At 44.6% G+C, this 27,298-nt stretch overlaps 1 protein-coding gene across 1 annotated transcript in view; it reads right to left on the bottom strand.

Annotated features, from left to right (window-relative positions):
• Window positions 1-233: 233 nt before the first annotated feature.
• COL27A1 (collagen type XXVII alpha 1 chain) overlaps window positions 234-27,298 on the bottom strand; it is a 151,035-nt gene continuing 123,970 nt past the window's right edge. The window contains exons 42-61 of the mRNA XM_087944256.1: window positions 24,387-24,443; window positions 23,383-23,436; window positions 21,628-21,681; window positions 21,099-21,152; window positions 20,081-20,134; window positions 19,053-19,160; window positions 18,318-18,425; window positions 16,334-16,441; window positions 15,775-15,828; window positions 14,689-14,751; window positions 13,622-13,675; window positions 11,672-11,707; window positions 11,543-11,560; window positions 9,983-10,018; window positions 9,164-9,190; window positions 8,435-8,500; window positions 8,162-8,330; window positions 6,729-6,838; window positions 4,731-4,940; window positions 234-2,151 (exon numbers count right to left, since the gene is read on the bottom strand). Of these exons, the coding sequence (XP_087800382.1) occupies window positions 2,005-2,151; window positions 4,731-4,940; window positions 6,729-6,838; window positions 8,162-8,330; window positions 8,435-8,500; window positions 9,164-9,190; window positions 9,983-10,018; window positions 11,543-11,560; window positions 11,672-11,707; window positions 13,622-13,675; window positions 14,689-14,751; window positions 15,775-15,828; window positions 16,334-16,441; window positions 18,318-18,425; window positions 19,053-19,160; window positions 20,081-20,134; window positions 21,099-21,152; window positions 21,628-21,681; window positions 23,383-23,436; window positions 24,387-24,443 (1,587 nt within the window). The 3' untranslated portion in view covers window positions 234-2,004. The remainder of the gene's footprint in view (window positions 2,152-4,730; window positions 4,941-6,728; window positions 6,839-8,161; window positions 8,331-8,434; window positions 8,501-9,163; window positions 9,191-9,982; window positions 10,019-11,542; window positions 11,561-11,671; window positions 11,708-13,621; window positions 13,676-14,688; window positions 14,752-15,774; window positions 15,829-16,333; window positions 16,442-18,317; window positions 18,426-19,052; window positions 19,161-20,080; window positions 20,135-21,098; window positions 21,153-21,627; window positions 21,682-23,382; window positions 23,437-24,386; window positions 24,444-27,298) is intronic.

Here is a 27,298-nt window from a genome sequence, read left to right as displayed (position 1 = left end):
GATGAGGAGCGAAACATCTTCCAAGAAAGTCCAGTTGCCTCTTGAGAAATCTTTGGGATTCACTCGATGGTAAGATTTGCATTTGACACAGAAAATTATTAAAAAGTGTGGGGGGGGAGAGGAGCCTTGGCAGCAAGAAAGGATACAGTTCAGTTTACATTTTTGTTCAGTGAAACAAGAACAGGAGACAGCTTTTATTTTATTTCTCCCACCCGCTTTTCAAAAAAAAAAAAAACCACACACGTCTCGTTTATTTCTTTTTTCTTACAAAAAACACACACACACACACACACACACACCAGGAAAAGTCAAGTAGGACAGAGTGACCTCACTTCCATCATCAGGACATTCTTTATATAGAAAGAAATACCATACTATTTAAACCTTCTGGTTTTGTTCTGTTTTGTTTTCCCTTTTGAGTTCCAAATTTACAGATACAAGGTCTAGATATCTACAGGACACAACGCACCAAAAGAGAGAAATGGCAACAAGAATGACAGTGACAATGAAACAAAACCCAAGACAAAATGAGTGCAGACGACTCCAACATACCTCTACGGTTGGTCTGGTCCTTCTTTTATCCGTATGGACAAACCTCAAAAACAAATGCTGAAATGGGCTCTACTTATAGAAAAGCTACGATAGATCAGTTTTATTTTCAAAAATATCTTTCTTCCATCGGGGTCTCCTCGTAGCCCAGACTAAAAAGCTGGACTAACACATACAGTACGTTCTCCAAAATACACACCTTTTTTTTTTTGAATTTTATATTCTCTGTTCCTTAAACCCAAATGCACTTGGCACACACATACAGGTATATATATATATATATGTATATATTTATATAGGTATATATATTAGCTAACAACTACTCTTCAACTTTACACCCTGCCTCTCCCCCTCAACCCACGCCCTGTGGCTAAGTTGTTTGATTCCACAGGAAAAAAAAAATCTGGAGAATGTTTAATGCACTTTTAAATTAACTCGGTTCTCTTCCCTGTACCAATAAGAAGAACGTGCCCTGTGTTTTGTTTGTTGGTTGTTTTTTTTCCTGCAAATGTAATTTACCCAAATGGAGGGGAGGACTATTAAGAGACACTGTAGCACCTCTGAGGAGTTTTAAATAGTTTTTACTCATATATATATATATATATGTATATATATAATTACAACTTCTTTAAAAAATAAAAGAGCACCAAATATTTTCACAGTGAGAGGTAGAATCAAATTGAAAAGGCTTGTCCCTCTCTCTCTTTCTCTCTCTCTCTTTTGTTTTCTCTCTTTCATTTTCTCTTTCTACAATGTAGCACCAAAGTTTGTTCACCCCTTTCCACTTTGGTGGGGGACATATCTCCCCTTACCACCCTACATCGAAAGGACTGTGGGTTTTTTTTTTCATTTCCAAAAAGAAGAAGAATCTCGCCAGCTTTTATTTAGATTCTTTTTCTTTTGCCTTAAATAATATATATCTATATATTTTTTTCTCTCTCTCTTTCTCCTCTCTCTGTTTAATATTGCACATCAAAATCCTTCCTGTTCCAGAACAGTGAGCAGATTGAAAAATAATCTCAACATAAGAAGATGGCAACATTGATTTTTTTCCCCTGTCTTGTCCAGCAAAACCTTAAAAAAAGGAAAAAGGACCTGGGTTCCGGAATGTTACGCTTGGTGACCCAAAAACTGCATGAATGATTTGGGTTTTCTGCAAGCAACTTTTTTTTTTCTTTCCTCCTTTGGCTGAAGGGAAAGAGTCCAACCATGCGTGGAGAATATGTCTACTTCAACTGGCCTTCTCTGAAGTCGCTTCAGTCCCCTGGGTTCTTCCAAACCTTTTCTCCCCATGCCGAGATGGAGCGGCTGATGGATCTGCAAAGGCTTTCCCATTTGACATGGTCCCAGTGCTGAAGGCCCAGATCTTGGCTCCAGGTGGCCAAGTCTCTTGGCCAAAGACGCAGCCTTTCTTCTGAAAGAAGCCAATGGGTGGAGCACCAAGAAAGTTGACTTCTAGAGGAAACACACTGGCCCAACCTCAAGGAAATATTCCTTCCCTGGTTTGCTTGGTGGAAGGTTATAGATGCCCACAATTGGCAACCGTTGGATGTCGTATGTCCGGAAGGTAAAGAGAGCGTGATGCCAATGACTGTCTTGAATCTGGTTGAAGAGGAAACCTGAGGGTTACGCCCTGCAACCACACGTGGCTGGAGATAGGAAGACCCAACCGCCCCAAAGGAGGGGGGAATGGAAAATCCATCACAAAGCCCCTCCCTCTTTATTTGCCCCGCCGCCACCACTAAATGTTTCTTTCTGCCTCCAAATGGATCATCAAACCCAGTCAACCCAACTCTTCCCTTGAGGCATAAATGATCAGGCTCAAATTATCCAACGTTGGGCAACATTTATGCAAAAAGCCGGTTCTCTGGAGAAGGAGCTAACTCTGGGAATGGTGGATGGAAAGAGATGAAAAGGATGGCCAACAGGAAAGGTGAAGGAACTCAATAATGGTGGTCATGGGGCCAGCTTTGGAAGACCTGCAAGACCAGGTTAGGGACATATTGTCCTTGAAAAACTCCATTTCTGTGGTTACTAGGAGTCAAAAATGATGGCACATAATCTGTCCATCCATCCATCAATCCATGCATCTCTCTCTCTCTCCATCCATCCATCCATCCATCCATCCAGACATTCAGACATACATATATACATACATCTGATGCATCTGTGCATCAGTCCATGCCTCTCTATCCATCCATCCGTGCATCAATCTATGTATCTCTCTATACATACATACATACATACATACACACATACATACAAACTGTACATACATACATACATACATACATGCATCTCTCCATCCATCCATCCATGCATCAGTCCATGCATCTCTCCATCCATCCATACTGTACATACATACATATATGCATCTCTCTATCCATCCGTCCATCCATCCATCCGAAGTTCCATCATGGACATCCATGAGAAGACTAAGATGGTAACTACAATAATCCAAGACCTGACCCTGAGTTCCATTTTAAATTTCTTGGCAGCCTAATGTTCTGACCTAGGCTTCCCAAAATCACGAAGCAGATTCCTCGTTCCGACATTCTCTCATGACTGTGGGGATGCTGCAACCGTCGTAAGTGTGAAAAACGGTCATGTCACTTTTTTCAGTGCCATTGTAACTTTGAATGGTCACCCCACAAAAGCAAAGTACCAGCAAAGGAGGGGGAAAAAACTCCAGAGATGTTCCTGAGACAGGAAGTCTAGTCCTGCCAAGAATGTAACAAGGGTTAACGGAGAGGCAGTTTCTGTAAGCAACACCAGAATGTTTCCTTCCTGCCTTCCTTACAGGATTAGTCCAGTAATTTCTTCTAACAACCGGTTCTCTGAACTGCTTAGAATGTTAACAACTGGTTCTAGCGAATAGGTGTGAACTGGTAGAATCCCACCCCTGAAAATAGATGCAAAGAGGGATGATCTCTTGCATCATATATCCAGTTTCAATTTTAGAGCTCAGCTGCGTTCAATTCATTCAAACTATCAGCAGGGGGAGCTTTTGCTTTGATGAAAAAGTCTCCCCTCCAATGCTTGGTAGCCGAGATAGACAACCGGAAGCCTTTGGAGATTCTGCCTATGGAGATTCTCAGTCATTCAGCTCATGGTTGTCCCAAAGGGGCTTTCTTTCAAAAGGCAACTGGACTTTTCTGGTTTTGTTTTTTCGTTGAATAAATTTCGCTTCTCATCCAAGAACCTTCTTTGGTTCTGCTTCAGTTCTTCAGAACCGAAGAAGCTTCTTGGATGAGAAGCACAATGTTTCCAAAGAAAAAACAAAACAAGAAAAGTGCAGTTGCTTTTTGGAAAAAGTGCCTTTGGGAAAAGAGGAGGAGGAGGAGGAGGAGGAGGAGGAGGAAGAGGAAGAAGGAGGAGGAGGAGGATCCTTCCATTCCCCACCATCCAGTCAGAGCTGAAGAAACTTCTCGGATGAGAAGCTCAACGTCTTCAAAGAAAAAACAAACAAGAAAGTCCAGCTGCCTTTTGAAAAAGCACCTTGGGGAAAAGAGGAGGAGGAGGAGATGAAGACGGAGGAGGAGGAGGAAAAGGAGGACGAGGAAAAGGAGGAGGAGGAGGAAAAGGAGGAGGAAGAGAAAGAGAAGGAGGAGGAGGAGGAAAAGGAGGAGGAGGAGGAAAAGGAGGAGGAAGAGAAAGAGAAGGAAAAGGAGGAGGAGGAGAAGGAAAAGGAGGAGGAGGAGGAGGAGGAGGAGGAGGAGAGGAGGAAGAGGAAGAGGAAGAGGAAGAGGAAGAGAAGGAAAAGGAGGAAGAGGAAAAGATCATCCTTCCATTCCCCACCATCCAGTCAGAGCTGAAGAAGCTTCTTGGATGTTTTCAAATAAAAACAAGAAAGTACAGTTGCCTCTTGAAAAAAAAAAAAAAGCACATTTGGGACAAGCCTTGTAGATGTTTTACCTTTTTTTCAGCGCTCACAATTTTTCTTTTGCAAGGAGTCAGGGTGACTTGGTTTCATCAGGATTTGAACCTGAGCAACCTACCTCTACCCTGGATAATAAAACAACTCAAAGACGAAAACACCTTCCACATGGCCGTAGTTTGGGGAAGGAGACCTTTCAAGGGTAGATATTTCTAGATCTTGATGATGAAATCGCAGTATCTTCTCCATGGGGGGTAGCAGCCAACCCTTCCAACTCTTTTTTTCCCCCAGAGGATTGCCATACCTTACAATGGTTCACCACAACATCCGGCGTGAGCTGCCCTCCCCGTTCGAAGAGCTGCCCGTTCCAGGCCTTGAAGCTTACAGAGGCCCCTTCGGACGGTCCTTCCGGCCAAACCGACATGTTCAAGCAATGGATAGTGATGTTCTGAACGACTTCAGAGCTCAAGAGGTGAAGGAAATTCATTTGTACTCTTCCAATATCGAAGTCCAGCTAGACAAGGGGACGTACAAAAGTTTGGGATAAAGGTTGGACTCAACGTTCTGGCTAGGAGAAACATCTTGAGACCTTCATGCCTAAACCAACTTATCACCATTCTAGAGACCTTCAACTACACTCAAGCAGCCATGCACCGGAAATGTATAAAACTACAAAGGAGGGAAAAAAATCTTAATATTTTTGGACTATCCAGTGGTCAGATAAACATTGATTTGCACTTATGAGCCATGGTGGTGCAGTGGTTAGAGCGCAGCACGGCAGGCTACTTCTGCTGACTGCCGGCTGTCTACAATTTGTCATTTTGAATCTCACCAGGCTCAAGTTGGACTCAGCCTTCCGTCCTTCCAAGGTGGGTAAAATGAGGACCCAGATTATTGGGGGCAAGAGGCTGACTCCGTAAACCACTTAGAGAGGGCTGGCTGGAAAGCTCTGTGACGTGGTACATAAGTCTATTGCAGAGGTGGGTCTTCAGCAGGTTCTGGCCAGTTCTGGAGAACCAGTAGTGGAAATTTTGAGTCGTTTGGAGAACCGGTCAATCCCACCTCTGACTGGCCCCGCTAACCCCATCTCTTCTCTGCCTCCCATTGAGTCCCAACTGATCGGCTGGGTCTCCTTTGGTTGCCCTGCACAGCAGAACGGAGCTGCAAAGCAGGTTAGTGGGGTGGGGAGGGAAGGGGGATTTTGCAGTATCCTTCCCCCAGGAGAAGGTTCCCTATCCTTCCCCTGCCACGCCCACCAAGCCACGCCCACCAAGCCATGCCCACCAAGCCACGCCCACCAAGCCGTGCCCACAGAACTGGTAGTAAAATATTTTGAATCCCACCACTGGTCTATTGTTATTGCTATGGACAGATAAGCATGGATTTGCACTAAGAGTCATCCTTCCCATGGACAAAGTAACTTCCTGCAGCCAACCTTGGTAATGTCTCTATTTTTATGAATGAATCTGGCTGCTTTAACTACAAGACCCATTCACAGAAACAGAGACATTACTTACTGCTTCGAACGAGAGATGACATGGCTGAAATTCTGGACAATAATAACATGGGCCAGCAGAATCTCAAATTCTCAACCCCAATTCTATTTAAACAGGAAGAGAGAGAGAGAGAAAGAAAGAGATAAAGAGACAGACAGAGAGAAAGAGAGAGAAAGAGAGAGACAAAGAGAAAGAGAGAGAAAGAGAGAGAGAGAGAGAGACAGAAAGAGAGAGACAAAGAGAAAGAGAGAGAGACAGAAAGAGAAAGAGAGAGAGAGAGAGAGAAAATAAAAAATTGCTCTGCTTATTCACAAATCGTTTTGCTCCAGGCTAGATGTTGCCTGAGGTTACCCATGAAAAGAACGCCTCATTTTTCAACTGAGCCAAAATACCACTTTTTTTTAATGTCACTAGCTACTTATTCCTTTCCAGGTTCAGCTTAAGACAGAGCTTCTTATTTTTAAAAGCTTAAACAATTGGAACGTGGTACTTAACAACAAGGATAAGCAACGTGTCAGCCATGTGGGCATTGAAGAACGTGCCCGGCTCCCTATCCGCCTGTTTTTAATTTTTTAATTTTTTGCAAAAGATTTTATTGGGATTGAAAAAAAATGGGAAATGGTGCAGCCAAGCCCTAGATACATTATCTGCCTTTCCAAGAACTTCTCTGTGCCCCACGTAGAACCACGAGGCATTTTCAGGAAATTAAAAAATGTCCTTGTTTTTAGAGTTGTTCCATGGGCTGCATGTGAAATGTGTCATATTCCAGTGGTTTTTGCTAGAAATGCCGTGTGCCTTTAATGTACCTTTGATGTTGTGATAGGGTTGAGGCAGGTTTGACCTCCTTGGGCAAAGTTGCAGGTGACCTGAATGCTGTCTGAAGAACAGCCAAGATTTGGGTCCATCCAGTACACACCTGAAGGAAGAAGAAGAAGAGAGGAATAACGCGCGAGGCCAGATGCAGTTATAATGGTATCTTTGAGATATGTAGAAATTACATATTATAAGTTACACTTGTGAAAATGAAGAACAGAAGGGAAGCCACACTTATCCAACACTTGAACAAAGAAATGGTTACTGGACAGTTATATAACTATATCTAATAAACACATACTGTTTTGTAACTTGTTACGTTCTAAAGGAAATATCAGGCTTCTGGCTACAACATGGGCCTGTATTTTTGGGCATAAGGATATGTATAGGAGATACTAGGTTATCCTGACCCGAAAGGAACTGGTTAATGACCTATTGTATTACAGATGGTCATAACAGGACCATAACAGGAAGAAGAAGCCATGAGAACTTTGTCAAAGTTCTGGAGAAGAACAGTATGGAAGCTACCAGACACCCAAGATTAGACCTCTTGTCCTCCAACTATTATCAGCGTCCTTTAATCTTTTGCAGTGGGTCATAATCATTGTTGGGTACTCCATCATTGGTGGCTTTTAAGAAGATACTGGACTACCACTTGTCCGGAATGGTATAAGGCAGGGGTCTTCAAACTGGACAGCTTTAAGACTTGTGGACTTCAACTCCCAGAATTCTTCCTCCAGTCTTGTTAGCTCAGAAATTCTGGGAATTGAAGTCCACAAGTCTTAAACTTGACAAGTTTGAAGACCGTTGGCATAGGATCTCCTGCTTGAACAAGACATTGGAGTATCAGACCTCTGTGGTCCCTTTCAACTCTGTTATTCTGTACAGAGAAGGTCCAGCAATCTAGAATCTCAACTCCAGAATGATTTTGCCCATCCTGTCTGATCATCTAGAGAAGATGACTCATCCCATGTAAAGAGGGAGGTGGCAGACTAGAACATTGTGGAATAGGTTGATCCTGGAGATCTGATGGTCCTGCTGTTCCTGGCTTTTAGCCTAGTCAATCTTTTCTTGAGATGGGCCTTTGATTACACTGACACCTTGTAAAGAAGGGACAAATGGCCATCTTACACAACTCTTTTGTTGTTCTTTTCTCTACTGTTTGGTTCTCTTTTTTGTTCAGTTTATTGGGCGATACATTGAGATTCTTCCATTTGTTGCCAAGAGTTGGGCAGAAAGTTCATGAAGGAATGAAATCTAGACCTTAGGGCTTTGTTCAGCTTTGGCCCAAATAGGTGCAAATCTAGATACCCCATGAAATCCATCCTCTTCCTCCTCCTCCTCCTCTTTAAGGCATCACGAGTGATGTAGATCTTGGAGGACATTTATTTACATGTTGTCCATCCTGGAGCAGATGAAGTCTTACCATCCTGCATCTTTTGTTCACAGTTCATGAGGTCTTTACAAATACGGGTAGGGTTTTCCTTGGTCCCCATGGGTCTCTTGATGCTCTGGATGAGGACACTGAGGTAGTGCAGGGTCTTGAAGATCTCCCCTTCTTGATCCATCGCCGGAAGATCCATCTGTTCGTAGCTCTGCCAGGAAAGAGAGAAGACGCGGATGAATTCCTTACAGTGGTCAATTCTTTTTCCCATAAGTCCTTCAGATAATTTTCCTTTAAGAAGCTTTTATGGGTTACCTCAGACCTGAAGGCAGCGCTGGCAGTCAACATGGAGTGGAAAGCTGCATCAAAGTCATCTTGCCCCTGGATTAGAGGAGAAAAGACATAGTTATGGTAGACTAAAAGGAAAAAGTCCATGCAGATAGAATATGGGCACTGACAAGATTAATCATGGAATCTCCAAGATGGATGTTTAAGTGAAATAAGAACCACACAGTCTCACGGACTAAGGTATATGAAGAATGGTTACAGGAACTGGGCTTGGCTAGTCTAGGGAAGAGAAGGACCAGGGGAGACAGGATAGCATCTTCCAAAATTTGAGGGGCTGCCACAGAGAGGAGGAAGGGGTCAAGCTATTTTCTAAAGCGCTTGTAGGCCAGACAAGGAATAATGGATGGAAACTGAACAAGGAGAGATTCAACCTGGAAATAAGGAGAAACTTTCTGACAGTGAGAACAATCAACTGATGGAACAGAAGTTGCCTTCGGAAGTTGTAGGAGTTTCATCCCTGGAGGCTTCCAAGAAGAAACTGGACTGCCATTTGTCAGAAATGGTGTAGGGTCTCCTGCTTGGGCAGGGGGTTGGACTAGATGACCTATAAGGTCCCTTCCAACTCTGATTATCTGTTATTTATTATCTTGTAACCCAATCACCCAAAGGTTTCATGGTTTCATTTGGGGGGAGGGGTTGCAACAAACATCCCAAACTTGCAGAGTTCTAAGGCCAATGAGGATTCAGAAAACTTACAAATGCAGCTTCAATTCCTGGTGGGCCCTGTAAAGTTAAAGAGACAAAACATGAAGCCTTAAGCAAGATAAAATTCTTGGCCGTTGATGGACGTGGAAGACTAGGAGGAACAGGGAGAGGTCAAGGTAGAAAGCTGTCTGTCTGATGCTTTAGATCAGGGGTCTTCAAACTTGACAGCTTTAAGGCTTGTGGACGTCAACTCCTAGAATTCCTCCCCAAGTCATGTTAGCTCAGGAATTCTGGGAATTGAAGTCCACCAGTCTTAAACTTGCCAAATTTGAAGACCCTTGCTTTAGATTGTAAAGAAAGAACATGAGCCTCGGTGGTGCAGTGGTTAGAGTGCAGTACTGCAGCTACTTCTGCTGACTGCCAGCTGCCTGCAATTTGGCAGTTCGAACCTCACCAGGCTCAAGGTTGACTCAGCCTTCCGTCCTTCCGAGGTGGGTAAAAGGGGGACCTAAATTATTGGGGGCAAGAGACTGACTCTGTAAACCGCTTAGAGAGGGCTGTAAAACACTGTGAAGCGGTATATAAGTCTATAAGCTTTTGCTATCTCTTGCATTCGGGTTCCACAGGGGGTGGGGGGGAAACCAGGGTCAAGGGTGACAATGAATTATGTGTCTCGGAGTCGGCTTCACCCAGGCAGTGCCGGATATGTTAACTCCCAATAAATCCTTTTGAAGTTTTGGAAGTTTGGCTCAAGACTTAATTGGGGTGACTGCCAGAATTCTGACACCAGTAGCAGAAAAGGTTGGGCCATCATTGTGTGCTTTTGAAGACAAACACAACAAAAACCCACATCATATTTTAAATACATACCGGGGGGCCTGGAGGTCCTCGGGGCCCTGCGATACCCTAGGAAGACAAGAGTCAAGATAAACCACAATTGATCCTTCACAACCTGAACTGTCAGGGGCTGAACTGGAGATGCAAAACACCACCGTGTATGGAAGGAGGGGGAACCTCTTTTCCAAAGGTCTCTTCCTCTTTTACACACACACACACACACACACACACACACACACACACACACACACACACTTTCTTCTCTGTCCCAAAGTTGCTTTCTTTCAAAAGGCAACTGGACTTTCTTCTTTTGCTTGAAGACATTTCGCTTCTCCTCTAAGAAGCTTCATCATTTCCGACTGAATGGTAGGGAACGGAAGGATTTATATATTCCTTGCAGTCATCTGGTCATTGGCAGTCTTTCTGAGCATCGTTGAGGCCACTTGGAGGTTCATCTGTGCCCTCAGGGTCACCTGAATCCTATAGTCCAGTTGCCTTTTGAAAGAAAGCCCCTTTGAGACAACCATGACCTGGATGACTGAGAATTTCCATAGACATTTAGCTGTTCATCAGAGTTGAAGAAGCTTCTTGGATGAGAAGCAAAACCTCTTCAAAGAAAAACCAAGGAAGTCCAGTTGCCTTTGGAAAGAAATACTTTTTCTTCACTGGCTTCCAAGGGCTCTTGTCATCTCGGCACTTGCACCTGTGATTTTCTTGCCTGGACTAAAATGTTGCATTCTATTCTTTTAAGCAAATTCCACATTTTTAACCCGGACATGACCATTCTTAATTTACACTGCACAAAGGCCAAATCAGAACCATCTGATTCAACCTTGAAGCTCTGTGTGGACTTTGTACTCCGGTTGGTTTTTTATAGTTCATTTGGCACTTTAGTTGTTGGCAATCATTCAAAGGAGAGAAAGGTGGGTGCTTATCTTGAGGGATTGTTTGGACTAAGTGTGTGCTTAATTACGGTCTCTGGAAGCTTTGGTCAGAACATTGATATCTATCTATCTATCTATCTATCTATCTATCTATCTATCTATCTTTGGTTATTCGGGTTTTCTCCCGCGTAAGATTGGAAGTAGCTAGGCAACGTTTCGATGAAGTCTCATTCATCATCTTCAGGCTTGTGTCTTCAGCTCTGTGCTTCTCACTCTGAGAAGCACAGAGCTGAAGACACAAGCCTGAAGATGATGAATGAGACTTCACCGTGCAATCTCTCTACGCTGGATACTTCCAATCTATACGATAAGAACCTCGAATAACAAACATCCATACATACAACATACATACATATAGAACCTCAGAATATATATATATATATATATATATATATATGTGTGTGTGTGTGTGTGTGTGTGTCTGTCTGTCTGTCTGTCTGTCTGTCTGTCTGTCTGTCTGTCTGTGTCTGTGTGTCTATGTATGAAAATCACCGCAGCTGGAGCACTGCAAAGATTGTAAAAGTGATATAAAATGATGAAATATGTTTAATGAAAATATTTTTTTTTAAAAAACCCAAAACCAGGTGAAGAGTTTTCAAGTCTTGGGGTGGAAGGAGCAGTGTTGATGGGACAACACAGCCATACTTACCCTTGGACCTTGGAGACCCTGAAAAAGGAAATGAAGAAGGGGGTGAAAACAGGTCCTTTCCCAGAAGAGGTGAGACCGAAAGGTCTGAAAGTAATTTTACACCCATGGCACAGAAGGGACAACACTCACCGCTTCACCTTGGCTGCCTTTCTCTCCTTTAGGACCCTGGGGGGAGGGGGGGAAAGGTGACAAAAGGCACACCTGTTAAACGTGTAAGACACCTGCAACATTCCAATATAATGAAAAGCTCCAAAGTCAGTGAAGCCTGTGTGAATCAGCCCTGCGTGTGAGAGAGAGAGAGAGATGGCTTGCCTGCACTGGAGGTTTTTAAGAAGACATTGGGGGAACCCTTTTGTCTGAAATGGGATAGGGTCTCCTGCTTGAGCAGGGGGTTGGACTAGAAGACCTCCAAGGTCCCTTCCAATTCTAATGTTCTGTTATTCCGCTAGACACACCCAGCTCCTTCAACTGCTCATAATACAATTTAGCCTCCAGTCCAGACCCTTTAATATCTTCGTTGCTCTTCCCTGCACACTTTTCTCTTTTCTGTATTCTTCCGACGCCAATTGCAGGAATTGGGTATGTCTAGTTTAATGAAAAGAAGGACTGGGGACGACACGATAACAGGATTCCAATATTTGAGGGGCCACCATGAAGAAGAGGGGGGGGACCCAACGTATTTTCCAAAGCACCAGAAGGCAGGAGAAGAAACAATGGACGGAAATTAATCAAGGAGAGAAGTAACCTGGGATTAAGGAGACACTTCCTAACAGTGAGGACAATTAACCAGTGGAACGACTTGCCACCAGAAGTTGTGTGTGCTTCATCACTGGAGGTTTTTAAGAAGAGACTGGACAGTCACTTGTCTTAGATGGTAGAGGGTCTCCTGCTCAAACAGGGGTTGGATTAGAAGACCTCCAAGGTCCCCTCGCTGCCCAAGGAGCTGCTGATTCAATTCTACAGAGGAATTATTGAGCCTATCATCTGCACCTCTATAACTGTCTGGTTTGGTTCTGCAACCCAACAGGGCAGACACAGACTTCAGAGGATAATTAGGAATGCAGAAAAAAACAATTGCTACCAACTTGCCTTCCATGGAGGACCTGTATCCTGCACGAGTCAAAAAGAGAGCTGTGAAAATATTTACAGACCCCTCACACCCCGGACATAAACTGTTTCAACTCCTTCCCTCAAAATGACACTATAGAGCAGGGGTCGCCAACCTTTTGGACCTCAGGGACCACCAAACTCATAATTTTAGATCCCAGGGACCACTAACTGGTTCTGTGGGTGTGGCCTAATTTGTGGGTGTGGCTTGGTGGTCATGTGACTGGCTGGGCAGGGCTTGTATGTAAATATTATAAATATTTATATAAATATTGAATTTCAAGTTGATAGACTTAAAGGGTTAAAATTGTCTAGAAAACACGGGGTGTGAAAAAGACGACCATGAGAAGAAAGCCAAGTAGGACAAGTTTGTTGACTGAGAAGGAGGGAAGATGGTGTTCCAGATGTTTGGCCTTCAGCTCACATCACCTCCTACAGCTTGGCTCAACATCAAGAGGCCGTTGCCCAAAACATCTGCCTATATCAGGTGACCATTAATTTCTTTTCTACGTGCAGGCAAAGTGAAAAACTGAGCTTTAGTTTCATGGTCTAAATGGATCGACCTTCAGACCTCAGTTCTGGAATGAAGGACCCTCAAGCTGCGTGCCATCCCAATTTTCCTGGGAATGTCTTGGGATGCTGCATCAGGACATGCACAACGGAAGATCCAAAGGCAACACAACCTAGGAAACATTGCAATAATTCGTGAAATTAAATAAATAAGAACCAGAGTTGTGGGCCTTCTGGATCATGATAGGGCTTGAAGGATATGCACCAGCTTTGAAGAGAGTCCACTTGCAAGGGGCAGAGCTGTCACGGTCTCAAGCTAAGGAACTGTGGATTTTGAGTTTTTACATGACCACATTAGGAAGAGGACATGAAGTAATGATGGCCTTAGAAAATCCCACAGCACCTTGAGAGAAAATTTGCTGATCTTAAGAAGAGGGATGGAAGAGCAAGTGAGATACTTACAGAATTTCCTGGTGGACCTGAAATCCCAACTGGACCAATGACACCTTCTTGACCCTACGAAAACAAACAATTTGTTTAGACAATGGATAGGATATATCAACACAAGAACTTCTACTGCCCTTTCCATTTTCCTACTAGCCAGCTCCAATCCTCCTTTAGCTTTTGAGTCCAGGTGAGGTTGGAACACCACCTTGCTTTCTGACCAATAGCATCAGGTGGGTATCAAAAAGCTGCCCAATGTCCAGCAGCTCATCTAAGGAATTTGGACTTTCAGATGACCTAGCAAGGGCTACCAGCCCCGAGAATAGGAGTTGCTTGTTCACCTTTTCTGGGTAGAGGTCTGAGGTGGTATTCAGCCAGTCCTGACAGGTTCTGAAGAACCAGTCATGGAAATTTTGAGTAGTTCAGAGAACCAGCAAATACCACCTCTGGTTGGCCCTGCCCCCATCTATTCGCTGCCTCCCGAGTCCCAGCTGATCAGAGTCCCGGCTGATCGGCTGGGTCTCCTATGGTTGCCCTGCACAGGAGAACGGAGCTGGAAAGCAGGTTAGTGGGGTGGGGAGGGAAGGGGGATGTTACAGTATCCTTCCCCTGCCATGCCCACCAAGCCACGCCCGCCACACCACACCCACAGAACAGGTAGTAAACCTTTTTGAATACCACCACTGATAGAGGGAATATTTATCAGGTGTTGGAGAAGGCCACCTAACTTCTAGCAAACCCACCTCTTGGACCCCTGTTACTTCCTCAGCAGACTTACCTATTCTGCTGCTGATTCTTTAGGCTTGACCCCAGCAGGTAAAACTGACTGAGTGAGGGCTTTGGTGACGTGGTAGGACAACCTGGTAGGATATGGCTAAATGTTTTGGCCTCTGAGAAGAAAGTTGTCTCCATCCTCATGACTACCAAACGGGTCAAAAACCTGGTCCTTTGGCTTCCCGGTTGGCGGAGAAGACACGGAAGTGGGGGCTGAATGCAGCTCACCTTATTTTAACCGAGAGGAAACCAGCTTCTGGTTTCTTCTGAAGGTGAAGGCAAAAGGGGTGAAGGCAAGGTCCTCAACTTACCCAGAGTCCTTGGGGCCCTTTAGGGCCCTGAATGCCTTTGAAGCCAAGATCTCCAGGTGGTCCCTATGGAGAGAAAGAAAGAAACACTGGGTGGAAAAAAAATCCCAGCTGAGAGCACCATCCACCACTTGGGCATCATCTCCTTTCCTATTTTTGAAAAGTAAAACCATTTCAAATAACATTAAAAAGGAGTGGTGCGGTGGCCTAGAGGGGGAGCTCTTGCCTCACAATCAGGAGGCTGTCAGTTCGATCCCAGCTAGAGGGAGATATTTCTCTGGGCACAATGAGAATAAAACTCTACATCGGCAACAAGGAAAGGCATCCGGCCATTAAAACGCTCGGCTAGGCTCCATTCAGTTCCCCAGACTCCACCCCACAAGGGATTACGGGATCATTAAATGAAGATGATGATTTCAAATAATATTATCCCGAAATAGGATGATACCCTACATCCAAGTTGCAAACAATTCTGCTGTTGTTTCTCTCTCTTTTTCCCTTCCTTCTGAATCGGGGCCCTGTCTCCAAACAGAAATGGAAGCTGTACAGAGGTGGTTATTCAGCAGGTTCTGACCAGTTCTGGAGAGCAGGGAGTGGAAATTTTGAGTAGGTTTTAGAATCGGCCAATACCACCTCCAACTGGCCCCGTCCCCATCTCCTCTGCCTCCCATTGAGTCCCAGCTGATCAGCTGGGTCTCCTTTGGTTGCCCTGCAGAGGAGAACGGAGCTGGAAAGCAGGTTAGTGGGGTGGGGAGGGAATGGGGATTTTGCAGTATATCCTTCCCCTGCTATGCCCACCAAGCCTCACCAAGCCAGGCCCACAGAACCGGTAGTAAAAAAAAAATGAATCCCACCACTGAAGCTGTACCCAGAGTATTTGGCAGCAAACAAACTAAGCCCATCTCGAGATGACAGGAGGTCATTCACGGGTGGTCCCACCCAACGTGGGCAGAGATCAACCATCCGCAGCTCCCGTTTTGTGAGCAGGCTCACCACTCACGGTCCACCTTGAGACACCTGGCGTAAAATACAGCCTGGCTCTGAATCAAAGAACTTGGCACGACATGATCAAGGAAGACGGGGGCTCACCTTTGGGCCGAAGAATCCAGCAATCCCTGGAAATCCAGATTCCCCAAAATCTCCCTAGAAAGATTTTTTTTTTTCAAGGAGCAGAAGGAGAAACAACAAGAGATGAAGCAAAAAACAACAACAACACACACACATGAACAGTCTGAATTCCCCTGTCATCCCTTTTGTGAAATTGGCAAAGAAACCCTCCCCCCCGAAACCCAGATGGATTTTTAGCTCTCAAAACAAAGTCATCCTCTTCGCCACTTATCACAGTTTGGCTTGGAAATAGGTCCACTTGTCTCTTCCAGCTTCTGGAGGACGGTGGTTTTTTGTTTTTGTTTTTGCTGCACTCGATGTCTTAATCTAAGCATATTTGGCAGAGGCTGGTCCTCAGGAACCAAGAAGAAGGAACCCGTGTCACTTCAGGAAATTGAATGCAGAAAAATGCTCAGATGTTTGGCAGATCTATTCTCTCTATACCTGCCCCGACTATCCCACTGGAGAAGAATTCGTTTTTCTTGGCCTGAGAGATATCTCAACCAACAAACGTCAGCAGCTGTCGCACGCATCTACTCACCGGCTGTCCTTTGGGCCCTGGATCACCGGAGGTCCCAGGGAGTCCCATTCCACCTTGAGAACCTCTTTTCCCCAATGGACCAATCTCTCCAGACAAACCTCTTTCTCCCTGAAAAAAAAAAGCCACCAAAATATTCCATCAACGTACAGAACCCAGAAGTCCTCCAGCTGCTTAAGACTGAAGTTCTTTGCCCTTTGTTTGAACCCAGATCTCCAAAAAAAAAAAGAGGACAAAGACTTGGCTTCATCACCAACACCTACCTCCTTGTGAACACCTTGTAAACTCCAGGTTACATCCTTAATTTGAGACAGATGTGCCAAGAAAAGGGGCAGAAGATTCATAAGTGCCACATCCTCAGCCTGCCTCTCCAAAAATAGCATTGATGCTAAATTTAACCTGGGAAAGGGCATCTTCCCTGCTTAAAACTGGCAAGATTCGCATTACCCTTAAATCAGCTGGTTGTTCTCAACTCTGGTCGTTAGGGGGCAATGATGGTCAATTGACACATCCGTGGTTAAGTGAGGGATAATTAGATCCCGATTCACCCAGCCCCCAACTGTTCTACAACCTACTTGGCATATCTCTTTTTAGCAAGTTCCTTCTCGCAAAATGTAAGTAAGAGAGGAACCAAAGGAAGAAAAAGCAGGCACCACAAGGTCTGCTTGCAGGTCCTGGACTTCGAAACCACCAGATTTGTGGACATTCACTCTGGAGCATTCCCCCCAAATAGGTTGATCCTTTCTTGGAAGTTCTGGAGGTTCATCAGCGCTTCTCCAACATTGGATTTTATTTTTCCATTTGATACATTGGCGGTAAGGAGGACTCTGCGTCCTCTTTGCTGTGTGTGGGTTGACAGCTGAAACTGCTGGTTGATTTAAGGTCCTCACCCCTATAGATCTTGGCAGGAACTCAAACATAAAATACATCTTCGGACTCTCTACCAACCATCATCAAGATAACTTGAAATCTGTACGCAAGACAGGGGCATCAAAATGCCCTCAATCCGTAAAATATCACCGATATGATTCAGGTTAATACAAGCGTTCCAAGTAACAAACTCCAACACAACCATCTCCAAGACAAAACATTTTCGCAAAGTTCCATTTTATTAAAGTGGTCATATTGGCACATCTGGGAAAAACCCTAATATGAGAGTTCCAGGTTTTCCCTTCATAATTGAAAATCAAAACCCCATCCGCTGCACCCATCACGTGCCCCAATCACTGCTTGTCCCAACTGGAGACATTCAGAGGTGGTATTCAGCCAGTTCTGACCGGTTCTACAGAATCGGTGGCAGAAATTTTGAGTCGTTCGGAGAAGCAGCCAATACCGCCTCTGACTGGCCCTGCCACCATCTATTCTCTGCCTCCCATTGAGTCCTAGCTGATCAGCTGGGTCTTCTTTGGTTGCCCTGCACAGGAGAACGGAGCTGGAAAGCGGGTTAATGGGGTGGGGAGGGAAGGGGGATTTTGCAGTAACCTTCCCCCAGGAGTGGGGAGTGAATGGGGATTTTACAGTATCCTTCCCCTGCCATGCCCACCAAGCCACGCACACCAAGCCACGCACACAGAACCGGTAGTAAAAAAAAAAAATGAATCCCACCACTGGAGACATTCCTCCAACCACACCTTACTAGGTGCAGGATAACTTGTCCTTGACTCAGAAGAAGAATGTTGTTATATCTACATTTCCACCTCACTGTGAAATCCCCCCTCCCAAATTCCCGGGGAGTAAAATGTGGCAACATGGAAGCTCCCAAGTAAAATATGGCTTCCAAAGCTGGCAACCACCATCACTAACCTTTTTTAACTACCAACCATCTCCAACACCTCGACATGGAATAACTAGGTAAGTCTTTAATGAAGGCTTAAGAAACAATTGGACACCATACCCATACATGATACGTTAATGAAAATCCCAAGACATTGGATGCAGAAACTCCAGGTTGCAATTTCTTTGCTGACAAAGAACAGGTGAGACCAACCTTGAATCCAGTGGGGCCTTGTGCTCCAGGTAATCCAGGGACTCCAAGGTTCCCTCTTTTCCCTGGCATTCCCAGAGTGCCTTCTTCCCCATCCTCACCTTGTTCGCCCTAATTTGGGGGAAGCAGGGAGAAAGAAGATCAGCGTAGGTAAATTTCTACGGAGATTCTCAGTCGTCCAGGTCACGGTTGTCCCAAAGATGTTTTTTTCAAAAGGCAACTGGACTTCCTTTGTTCTTCCTTTTTTTTCCAGAGCTGAAGAAGCTTCTTGGATGAGAAGCAAAACGTCTTCAAAGAAAACAACCCAGAAAGTCAAGTTGCCTCTTGAAAAAGAAACTTGGGTCAACCATGATTTGGATGACTGAGAATCTCCATAGACATTAATGTCATCTTTCATATCTACAGAGATACTTGGAGATAAACCTCCAAGAGGCCTCAATGACCCTCTAAAAGAGTGCAAATGACCAGCTGTCTGCAAGGAGGATAAATCCTTCCACTCCCCACCACCATCCAGTCAGAGCTGAAGAAGCTTCTTGGATGAGAAGTGAAAGAAAAACCAGAAAGTCCAGTTGCCTCTTGAAAAAGCACCTTTGGGACGAACAGCGTACATACTTATTCATCATACTGGGTCTGATTCTTATCAACAAATTGTTATAGTGATAAATCATAACGGATGTAGGTGGTTGTATCAGTACCGTCCATGCTTCTAGGAGCAGCCTTCCAAAATCTTTTACTTACTTTTTGCCCACGGTTGCCATCTTTTCCAGGAATCCCATCAACTCCAGAAGTGCCCTCTTGTCCTTCTCGCCCAATGACCCCTTGGGGGCCTGGCAGGCCAAGAGAACCCTAGAAGAACAGCCTTGGTTACAGATCGGACATGGGTCGGCAGTGTGAAACAAGGTCAACACAATATAAAGCTTCTGAACACTTTAGTCTACGCTGGTCTACTATAGCACGCAAGAACGGTGTCTAATTTGAGGTGCCCATTTTCAGAAGAATTTCAGAGAAAGTGGGAGACAGGTAGAGAAAGGCAACAGAGATGATTGGAGAGTTTAATAAAATCTAGGGATGAGAACGATGAATCTGGAACCTCGGGAAGAGAAAGGTAAGGATAAACATGACAGCATCTTCAAGTACATGACAGGATGTTTCCTACCAGATCAAGACCCAGTAAGAACAACTCAGTAGTAGCATTAATCATCTAGAGAAACGATGGACTCTTTTTTCACAAGGTAAGGTCCCCCTCGCACATATGTGCTAGTCGTTTCCAGCTCTTGGGGGAAGTGCTCATCTCCGTTACAAAGCCAAAGAAGAGCCAGCGCTGTCCGAAGACGTCTCCGTGGTCACGTGGCCAGCATGACTAAACACCAAAGGTGCACGGAATGCTGTTCCCTTCCCACCAAAGGTGGTCCCTATTTTTCTACTTGCATTTTTCTTACGTGCTGTTGAACTGCTAGGTTGGCAGAAGCTGGGACAAGGAACGGGAGCTCACTCCGTGACGCGGCGCTAAGGATTTGAACTACATTTTTTCACTACATACCTTCGAAAGCTGGAGAGCTATAATTTGAATTAATTTGGATTCTTGCGCCGAATGGTGGGTTGGATTTAATAGCCCTTTGGTCCCTTCCATCTCTGGCATTATGCATGATTGAAGATCTTAAACTTTGGGGGAGAGGTAATCAGATACGGCAAAGGCACAAGAGATGGCGCGTGCATCATGGCTGCCTGCCACCCCAGATGAGTAGAAGCAAACCAGGGACACTTACCAGTGATCCACGGCTACCTCTTGCACCCCGCAGCCCTGGTTTTCCTTGTTGACCCTTAGAAGTAAAAAATAAAAGAAGGAACAACATGGAGATAGCAATATCCCTTAGACTTATATACCGCTTCACAGTGCTTTACAGCCCACTCTAAGTGGTTTACAGAGTCAGCCTCTTGCCCCCATCAATCTGGGGCCTCATTTCACCCATCTTGGAAGGATCGAAGGCTGAGTCTACCTTGAGCCTGGTGGGATTCGAATTGCCAAATTGCAGGCAGCCGGCAGTCAGCAGAAGTAGCCTGCAGTACTGCACTCTAACCACTGGGCCACCAAGCCTCTTTTCAACATGCATATCTCCCCATTAGGCACAGCGATCTCAGATTCTTAACTTTTCCAATGGTTAATTAGTTCTGTCCCATCTCCACATTTGTTGGTGGTGAGTTTTGGGGGTACTCTTGTCTTCAATGTATGATAAAATATTGAAAGAAAGAAAAAAAAAGTATAGTCGCAGAATATCCCACTTTTCCTAGACACGTGGAACAAGCTAACTGGGAAAGATCTTGCTAAATGAGAGCGGAATTCCTCTTCGTCTCTTACTGTCTGCCCTTCCTTGGAATCTCCAATTGCTTTATCCACCAGATAGTCCCTCATCTATTGAGGTTCTTCAAAATGGACTTGCCCAGGAGCAATTGGTGTCCTTCTTTGTCTGATTTCAGATCTTTCATGACCAAGGTAGAAAACCCAACGAACCTCCAACCCCAGAAGATTGAACGTACCTCCATAATAAAAACAAATAAGTAATCAAAAATAGACATAGACTGTCAAGAGAAGCAACTGGGTGTGCCAACTTAACATCTGTAAAAGAAAAGTGCCAGCTCTGCATGCGGAAGGGGCTATTTTCTTCTACAGATGTTCTGAGGCCGTCAGTCAAGTGACACAGCAAACATCCAAGATAACCATCTCTCCAACTCAATCTGATCTGTTATGAGAAAGCCACCAAGCCATGTCCGCTTTCCAAAACATACCGGAGTGCCTTTGGATCCTTTCAGGCCTGGGGTTCCTGAGGGGCCTGGATGTCCCTGAAAAACAAGGAAAGAAACCAAAACTATATCCTTGGAGAATACCTCCTTGGAAAATAATCTTTCATAGAACACCAAGACTGAGCTCAATAGGACAGAAGAGCAGAGAGGTCCAACCTCAGCTCCTTCAAAAACTTGTGAACTTCAATTCCCAGAATTCCACGCTGGCAGGACAATTCTGAGAATTGAAGTCCACCAAGTGGCCAAGGCTGACGTAGAGGAAGAACAGACTTTGCTTTCCCCGCCATGCTGGAGATGGGAGAGTCACTAGGTCCTGCTGAACCTCATCAATGGACCTCCAGCACATCAGAACAGTTTTCAGAATGGCATCGCTCGTCCCCAGGAAGGAACATCAGCATAAGGTGAGAAGAAATGTGGATTCTGAAGTGCCTCCTTGGATGATGCTGTGACCTCTTACTGGAGGAGGCTCTTAAGAAGACAGGAGTAAATGCGACAACCACAGTGGCTTTCTTACAGGCAAACCTTGCTGCCCAGGTTTTCCTCGTTCTCCGTCAACTCCTTCCGGTCCCTGGAGGAAAACCAGAGAGAGAGAGAGAGAGAGAGAGAGGGAGGGGAGGGAGGGAGGGAGGGAGGGAGGAGAGAGAGAGAGAATCCAAATGAATTATTCATTCAACAATGTTTGGTCCGGAAGGAAAAATTCTCCTTGCCCTGTTATTTTCTCTCCATAGCTCAAAAATTTCAGGATCTCCTTCTTACTCCCTGTTGAAAATTTCAGCATTCAGATTTTTCCTCTCCCCTCATGTTGCAACAGGGGAAAGGATGTTAGCATCCTTGTGTCCCCAATGAAAAAGACCTCTGAGAAAAGGTACATTCACAAGACTGCATACAAACAGCAGTACGTGGAAGTTTGAAAAGAGATTGCTGTTGTCTTTTTACAAGTCTACCCTGGAGAAAATGTGTTAAAGGACAAAAACAGGATGACATTCCTCTCCTTTTTTTTTTTAAAAAAGGGTATTTTTGTAATTTATATTAGCATCGGTGTAAATGATTGGAAGGAGAAAACTTGCAAATGTGACGAGATGTCATATAACGAGCCATCATACATAAAGAGAATCCTCCATCATTCATTCATTCATTCATTCATTCATTCATTCAGTTTAATTTAATTAATTAATTGATTGATTGATTGATTGATTGATTTGATTTGATTTGTCAATCGCTTACAAGATAATAGGTATAAGTATAAAGATGAGTAAGAATACAGGAAATAGGTATGAATAAATGGGGATAATAGGAAAAGGGACGGTAGGCACGATGGTGCACTTATGCACGCCCCTTACAGACCTCTTAGGAATGGGGTGAGGTTAGTAGTGGACAGTTTAAGGTTAAAGGAGTCGGGGGGGTTAGAGGATGGAACTACAGAGTCAGGTAGGGCATTCCAGGCATTGACCCCTCTGTTGCTGAAATCGTACTTTCTGCAATCAAATTTGGAGCGGTTTACCTTGAGTTTGCATCTGTTGTGTGCTCTTGTATTGTTGTGGTTGAAGCTGAAGTAGTCACTGACTGGTAGGACATTGCAGCAGATAATTTTGTGTACTACGCTTAAGTCCAACCATAGGTGGCGTAGTTTTAACTCAAGAGTTAATTTAATTTAATTCAACTCAAGAGTTCATTCCGGGCTTCAACTCCCAGAATCCCCCAGACAGCATGCTGGCTAAGATCTCTGGGAGTTGAAGTCCACCTATTGTAGAGTGGACAAGGTTGACAAACACTGATCTAACTGTGCTTCCCTAAGAAAGGTTCAAGATCTTCACTTCATATAATGGCTGACTCAAAGCAACAGTGGCTTCTTCCTCATTTGATCCCTCTACCCTTCTGCCACCCTTCTGCTGCTGCTGAGCGATATCCAAATTATCCTTCCCTCCCAAATAGGCATCTTGGATTAAAATTCCCATCCTCCCCAGCAATCATGGTTGAACATACACGATGGGCACTACACGGAACTGACATCTTGTTGGAACAAGTAGAGTCTGCTTAGGACAGGGATCTTCAAACTTGACAGCTTTAAGATGTGTGGGCTTCAACTCCCAGAATTCCTCTTCCAGTCATGTTAGCTCAGGAATTCTGGGAGTTGAAGTCCACAAGTCTTAAGCTTGCCAAGTTTGAAGACCCTTGACTTAGGAGTTGAAGGACAGAAGACTGCAGAGAGAAGAAAGTACTGTTCCCAAGATGGTTAATTTCCTAACCAGGTATTTGGAGAAGGACTCACAGGATAACCAGGGTCTCCAGACTCCCCACGATCTCCCCTGTTGCCGGTGGGACCCTAAAAAAAGAGAGGGTGAGAAAAAGACAAAAGCCACATGTGTTCCAAATCCCTGCATCATGTTTGAAGTCATGGTGAGGATATAACTATCCACAGAAGCAGGGCCTTTTGTGTGATGGCCTCCAGTTAGTGAAGTATCTCTCAAGAGAGGTTCAGTGGGCTTCATCCCTTCTCTTCTTCCCAAGTTGAGAGGTCCATCTGACCACCACCTGTTAGGCTTTCTATCAGCTGCATGTACTGGCCCACCATTGGCCACAATACTTGAGATGGCCTTGAGAAGACCTTGGTTGTTGTGGCTTGCCGGCTGCCAGCGGAGCTGGTGGCAGACTGGGACAGTGAGGAGGTTAGGGAGGAACTTGGGCCAGTCCTGGAGTCTGGGGAAGGCTCTGATGGGTGGTCTGCATTGGAGGCGGAGATGGAGCCAGGGCCGTCTAACAGGTATAAGATGCCTTCAGAGTCGGAGATAAGTGGGGAAGAAGAACAGCTGGAGCCTGTTCCAGATGCGCCTATGCACAGAGCTGTCCGGAGAAGGGAACAACTAAGGAACAGGGGTCGACTTGAAAGAGAAGGCACAAGTGGACGGTGAATGGTCCCTCCCATAAGGAATAAATAGGAGCAAAAGGGGAGAGGTGTTGGCAGGAGACAATTAGTTCGCTTCATTATTGTGAAGATTTGCTTATCTAAGTTCGTGCCTCACAGAGATTCCTTGCCTTTTTACAGCTTTGTGACTGGAAGCTCTTGGCCTGGCAACTATCCAAGAACTGATAAGGTTTGGTCTTGCACTTAAACCTAGGATGGATTATTGCCAGGACTTTTCTGGGTGTGAATGTCAGGAATTCACATTAACCAAATAAAAAAGGTTTTTTTTGGAGGGGACACAAGGAGTCTGTTTCATGCTTCTGTTCAGAACATTGATTGATCAGTAGCCCTGGACAGAACAGGTAGCTTACTCTCTCTCCGGGGGGTCCAGGGGGTCCTTCCTTCTTCCCATCATCACCTTGTTCACCCTGAAAACACAAAAGACTTGGTTCACAGGGAAAGATTGTAGTTTAACATGGAGGTAAAGAAGCACGCAGTGAGGGATACAACATCATCTACCTCCAATCTACAACACAGTATTTTCAACCGTTCCAAGGAAGCTCCACACTCCACATCCCCTGGGACTTCCTATTGGGGGAGGCCATATTGTTGGAGAAACAGGATAGATATATGGATATATAGATATATAGGTATATAGGTATATAGGGGGAGAGAGAGAGAGAGAGAGAGAGAGAGAGAGAGAAGCCTGGCCGTGGCTTAGCTCAAGTGTTCTGCTGTGAAAGTAAAACTGAAACTGAAACTCTTCTCCTCTGCTTGTGTTTTGCATTTGGAAGAGATTTCTTTCCAGGTGGGGAAGGGGAGTAGAACTCCTTAGCATCAGAGCGTGTTAATAATAATAATAATATAGGAAATACTAATGCTCTGATTTCGAAGAATCCTTTCTTAGTGAGCACCTAGAAACCAAGAGGAACATATGTGCCAAATTTCAAGTTTGTAGGCTTTACGGTTCTGGAGGTGGCCAGGAGACTACAAGGACCTGACCTTGATTGGATAACTCTCCTGCTTGAGCAGGGGGCTGGACTAGAAGACCTCCAAGGTCCCTTCCACCTCTATTATTCTATGTTCTAACCGTTCCTTGAACACATCCAGGGAGGGATGCTTTTGTTCTTAGCATCTATCAGGAGCGGCCTCCTTATAATGTTCATCCACTCTTTCTTGGACTTTCATTCAAACACGATGGGAGAACTGGGGTTTTTGGTAGGCCTCCATTCTCATCTTTGAACAGTGCTTCTCTTTTCCCCAGTTGCTGAAGCTATACATCCTCTCTTTGCTGCAAACTCTCCTCCGAGGAATTCGTTTCTAATTCCCCGTTCTTCCATGCTGAAGTCTGAATGCTGAATATTAACAGCCCCCTTGGAAATTCTGGTGCCCAATGGGAGCAGAGCTTGCTCAAATAATAAAATAAGACGTCGTAATCTCACAAACAACGGCGTCCCTGAAAAGCCGCAAACAAGGAACAAGCTCAATCCGCAAGGCCAGCTGGAGTAAAAGGACACCTCTGGTCTGGGTCCAAAAAGAATTTAAACCATAAAGCCATGTTCCAAAATATATAAGGGGAGGAGTGGGGGAGGTTGGAAACCCACATCCAACTGTAAAACTCGATGTAGCAGCTGTTTGCGAGCTCATCAACTCCAGCCGACAGGACTTCTCGTAAAACTGCAGGTTGGCAAGTAAGGGGGAAAATGTACTGAAGGTGTTTTTAGGAAAAGTAATAAAGATAGAATCCTGCACAGCTTCCTTTGGGAGGAAATTTGCCCAAGACAAGCCAGTTCTGAATACGACAAAATTCCTGGCTTGCTATTGAGACGGGGAACAATGGAGACACAGGCAGGGGGTTTGAAAACCACACCGTATAATTGTTAGAAAAATGTTATTGTGTTCCTTGCTCTCGCCTGGACCGCTTAATACTTCTTGTCGTGGTTTCTTCCTATATCATTTTTTCAAAATGAGCCTTCCGGTGAATTCATAATGGCTTAAGTGCATCCCTGGAAGAGCCAGGAATATAATAATAACAGAATTACAGAGTTGGAAGGGACCTTGTGGGTCATCTAGTCCAATTCCCCCACCCAAGCGGGAGACCCTACACCATTTCTGACAGATGGAAGTCCAATCTCTTCTTGAAAGCCTCCAGTGATGAAGCTCCCACAACTTCTGTTCCATTAGTTGGTTGTTCTCACTGTCAGAACATTTCTCCTTATTTCCAGGTTGAATATCTCCTTGCTTCCATCCATTCTTCCATGTCTGGCCTTCAGGTGCTTTGGAAAACAGCTTGACCTCTTCCTCCTCTCTGTGTCCGCCCCTCAAACACTGCTATCATGTCTCCCCTGGTCTTTCTCTTCACTAGAATAGCCACGCCTAGTTCCTGCAACCGTTCACATCCTATGTTTTAGCCTCCAATCCCTTAATCATCTTGGTTGCTCTTCTCTGCACTCTTTTTAGAGTCTCAACATCTTTTTTATAGTGTGGTGACCAAAACTGGATGCAGTATCCGGAGTAGGATGGAGCAAAAAAATGTAAGATTTGGGATCGGATCAGCACGAAGAAGGAAAGCAAGCCGTTTTCCCTCCTCCCCTCCGGAGCTGCGATGCCTATTTGTAAAAAGGCTGAAGTTCTGTCATCTCACAGAAAATAAAAATGCTTTTTGCTCCATTTGGTCTTACAATTGAAACCCAACATTCAAAACTGTGCAATGCAAATATGTAAACCAGGATCAAAATTGAGTCTGTTTGTGTCTGAAGAAGCTAAATGTAGAAGGATGGATTTGAAACGGTCTCAGCACAGATTCTGTATCAGTTCCCTACTGGCTCAAAAAATAAATTATTATTATTATTGTTGAAAAGTTAATGGGAAAATGTAAAAAAAATCCAGATCAGGAACCTGCAGTAATTATGAATGGAAAAGGAGAGGGTGAAGACAGATCCCTGCCTAATGTCCACCATCTCTGGATGGGAAGAATCGCTTTGCAATTTGGAAGAGAGAAAAATGAGATTTTCCAGCTGGGTTTCCCTTTGCTTGGCAAGGACTATTGAAAGAGCTGGAAATAGACTGATCCAAGAAGAATAATCAACTACGATACACCACCAACGTGCCAGCATTGGGGAGAATCAGCCGGCCAAGAACAGACCAACTTTCGAGGACACTAAAGTTTCTAATCCCCTGACATTTCAACGCATCGAGTTCCTTATTTATGTCTTCATGAAGTTGCTCCTTGGTTCTTTTCCAAAAGGGTGTGTAGGACATTCTCTTCCTAGGGAATCTCCAG

The sequence above is a fragment of the Notechis scutatus genome, chromosome 15 (genome assembly GCF_049901735.1).
Source record: "Notechis scutatus isolate UNSWTSFEM ecotype Mainland chromosome 15, rNotScu1.2, whole genome shotgun sequence".
NCBI classification, from domain to species: domain Eukaryota; kingdom Metazoa; phylum Chordata; class Lepidosauria; order Squamata; family Elapidae; genus Notechis; species Notechis scutatus.
The sequence above is the reverse complement of the archived record's forward strand: the minus strand, read 5'-3'. Positions and strand labels throughout refer to the sequence as shown.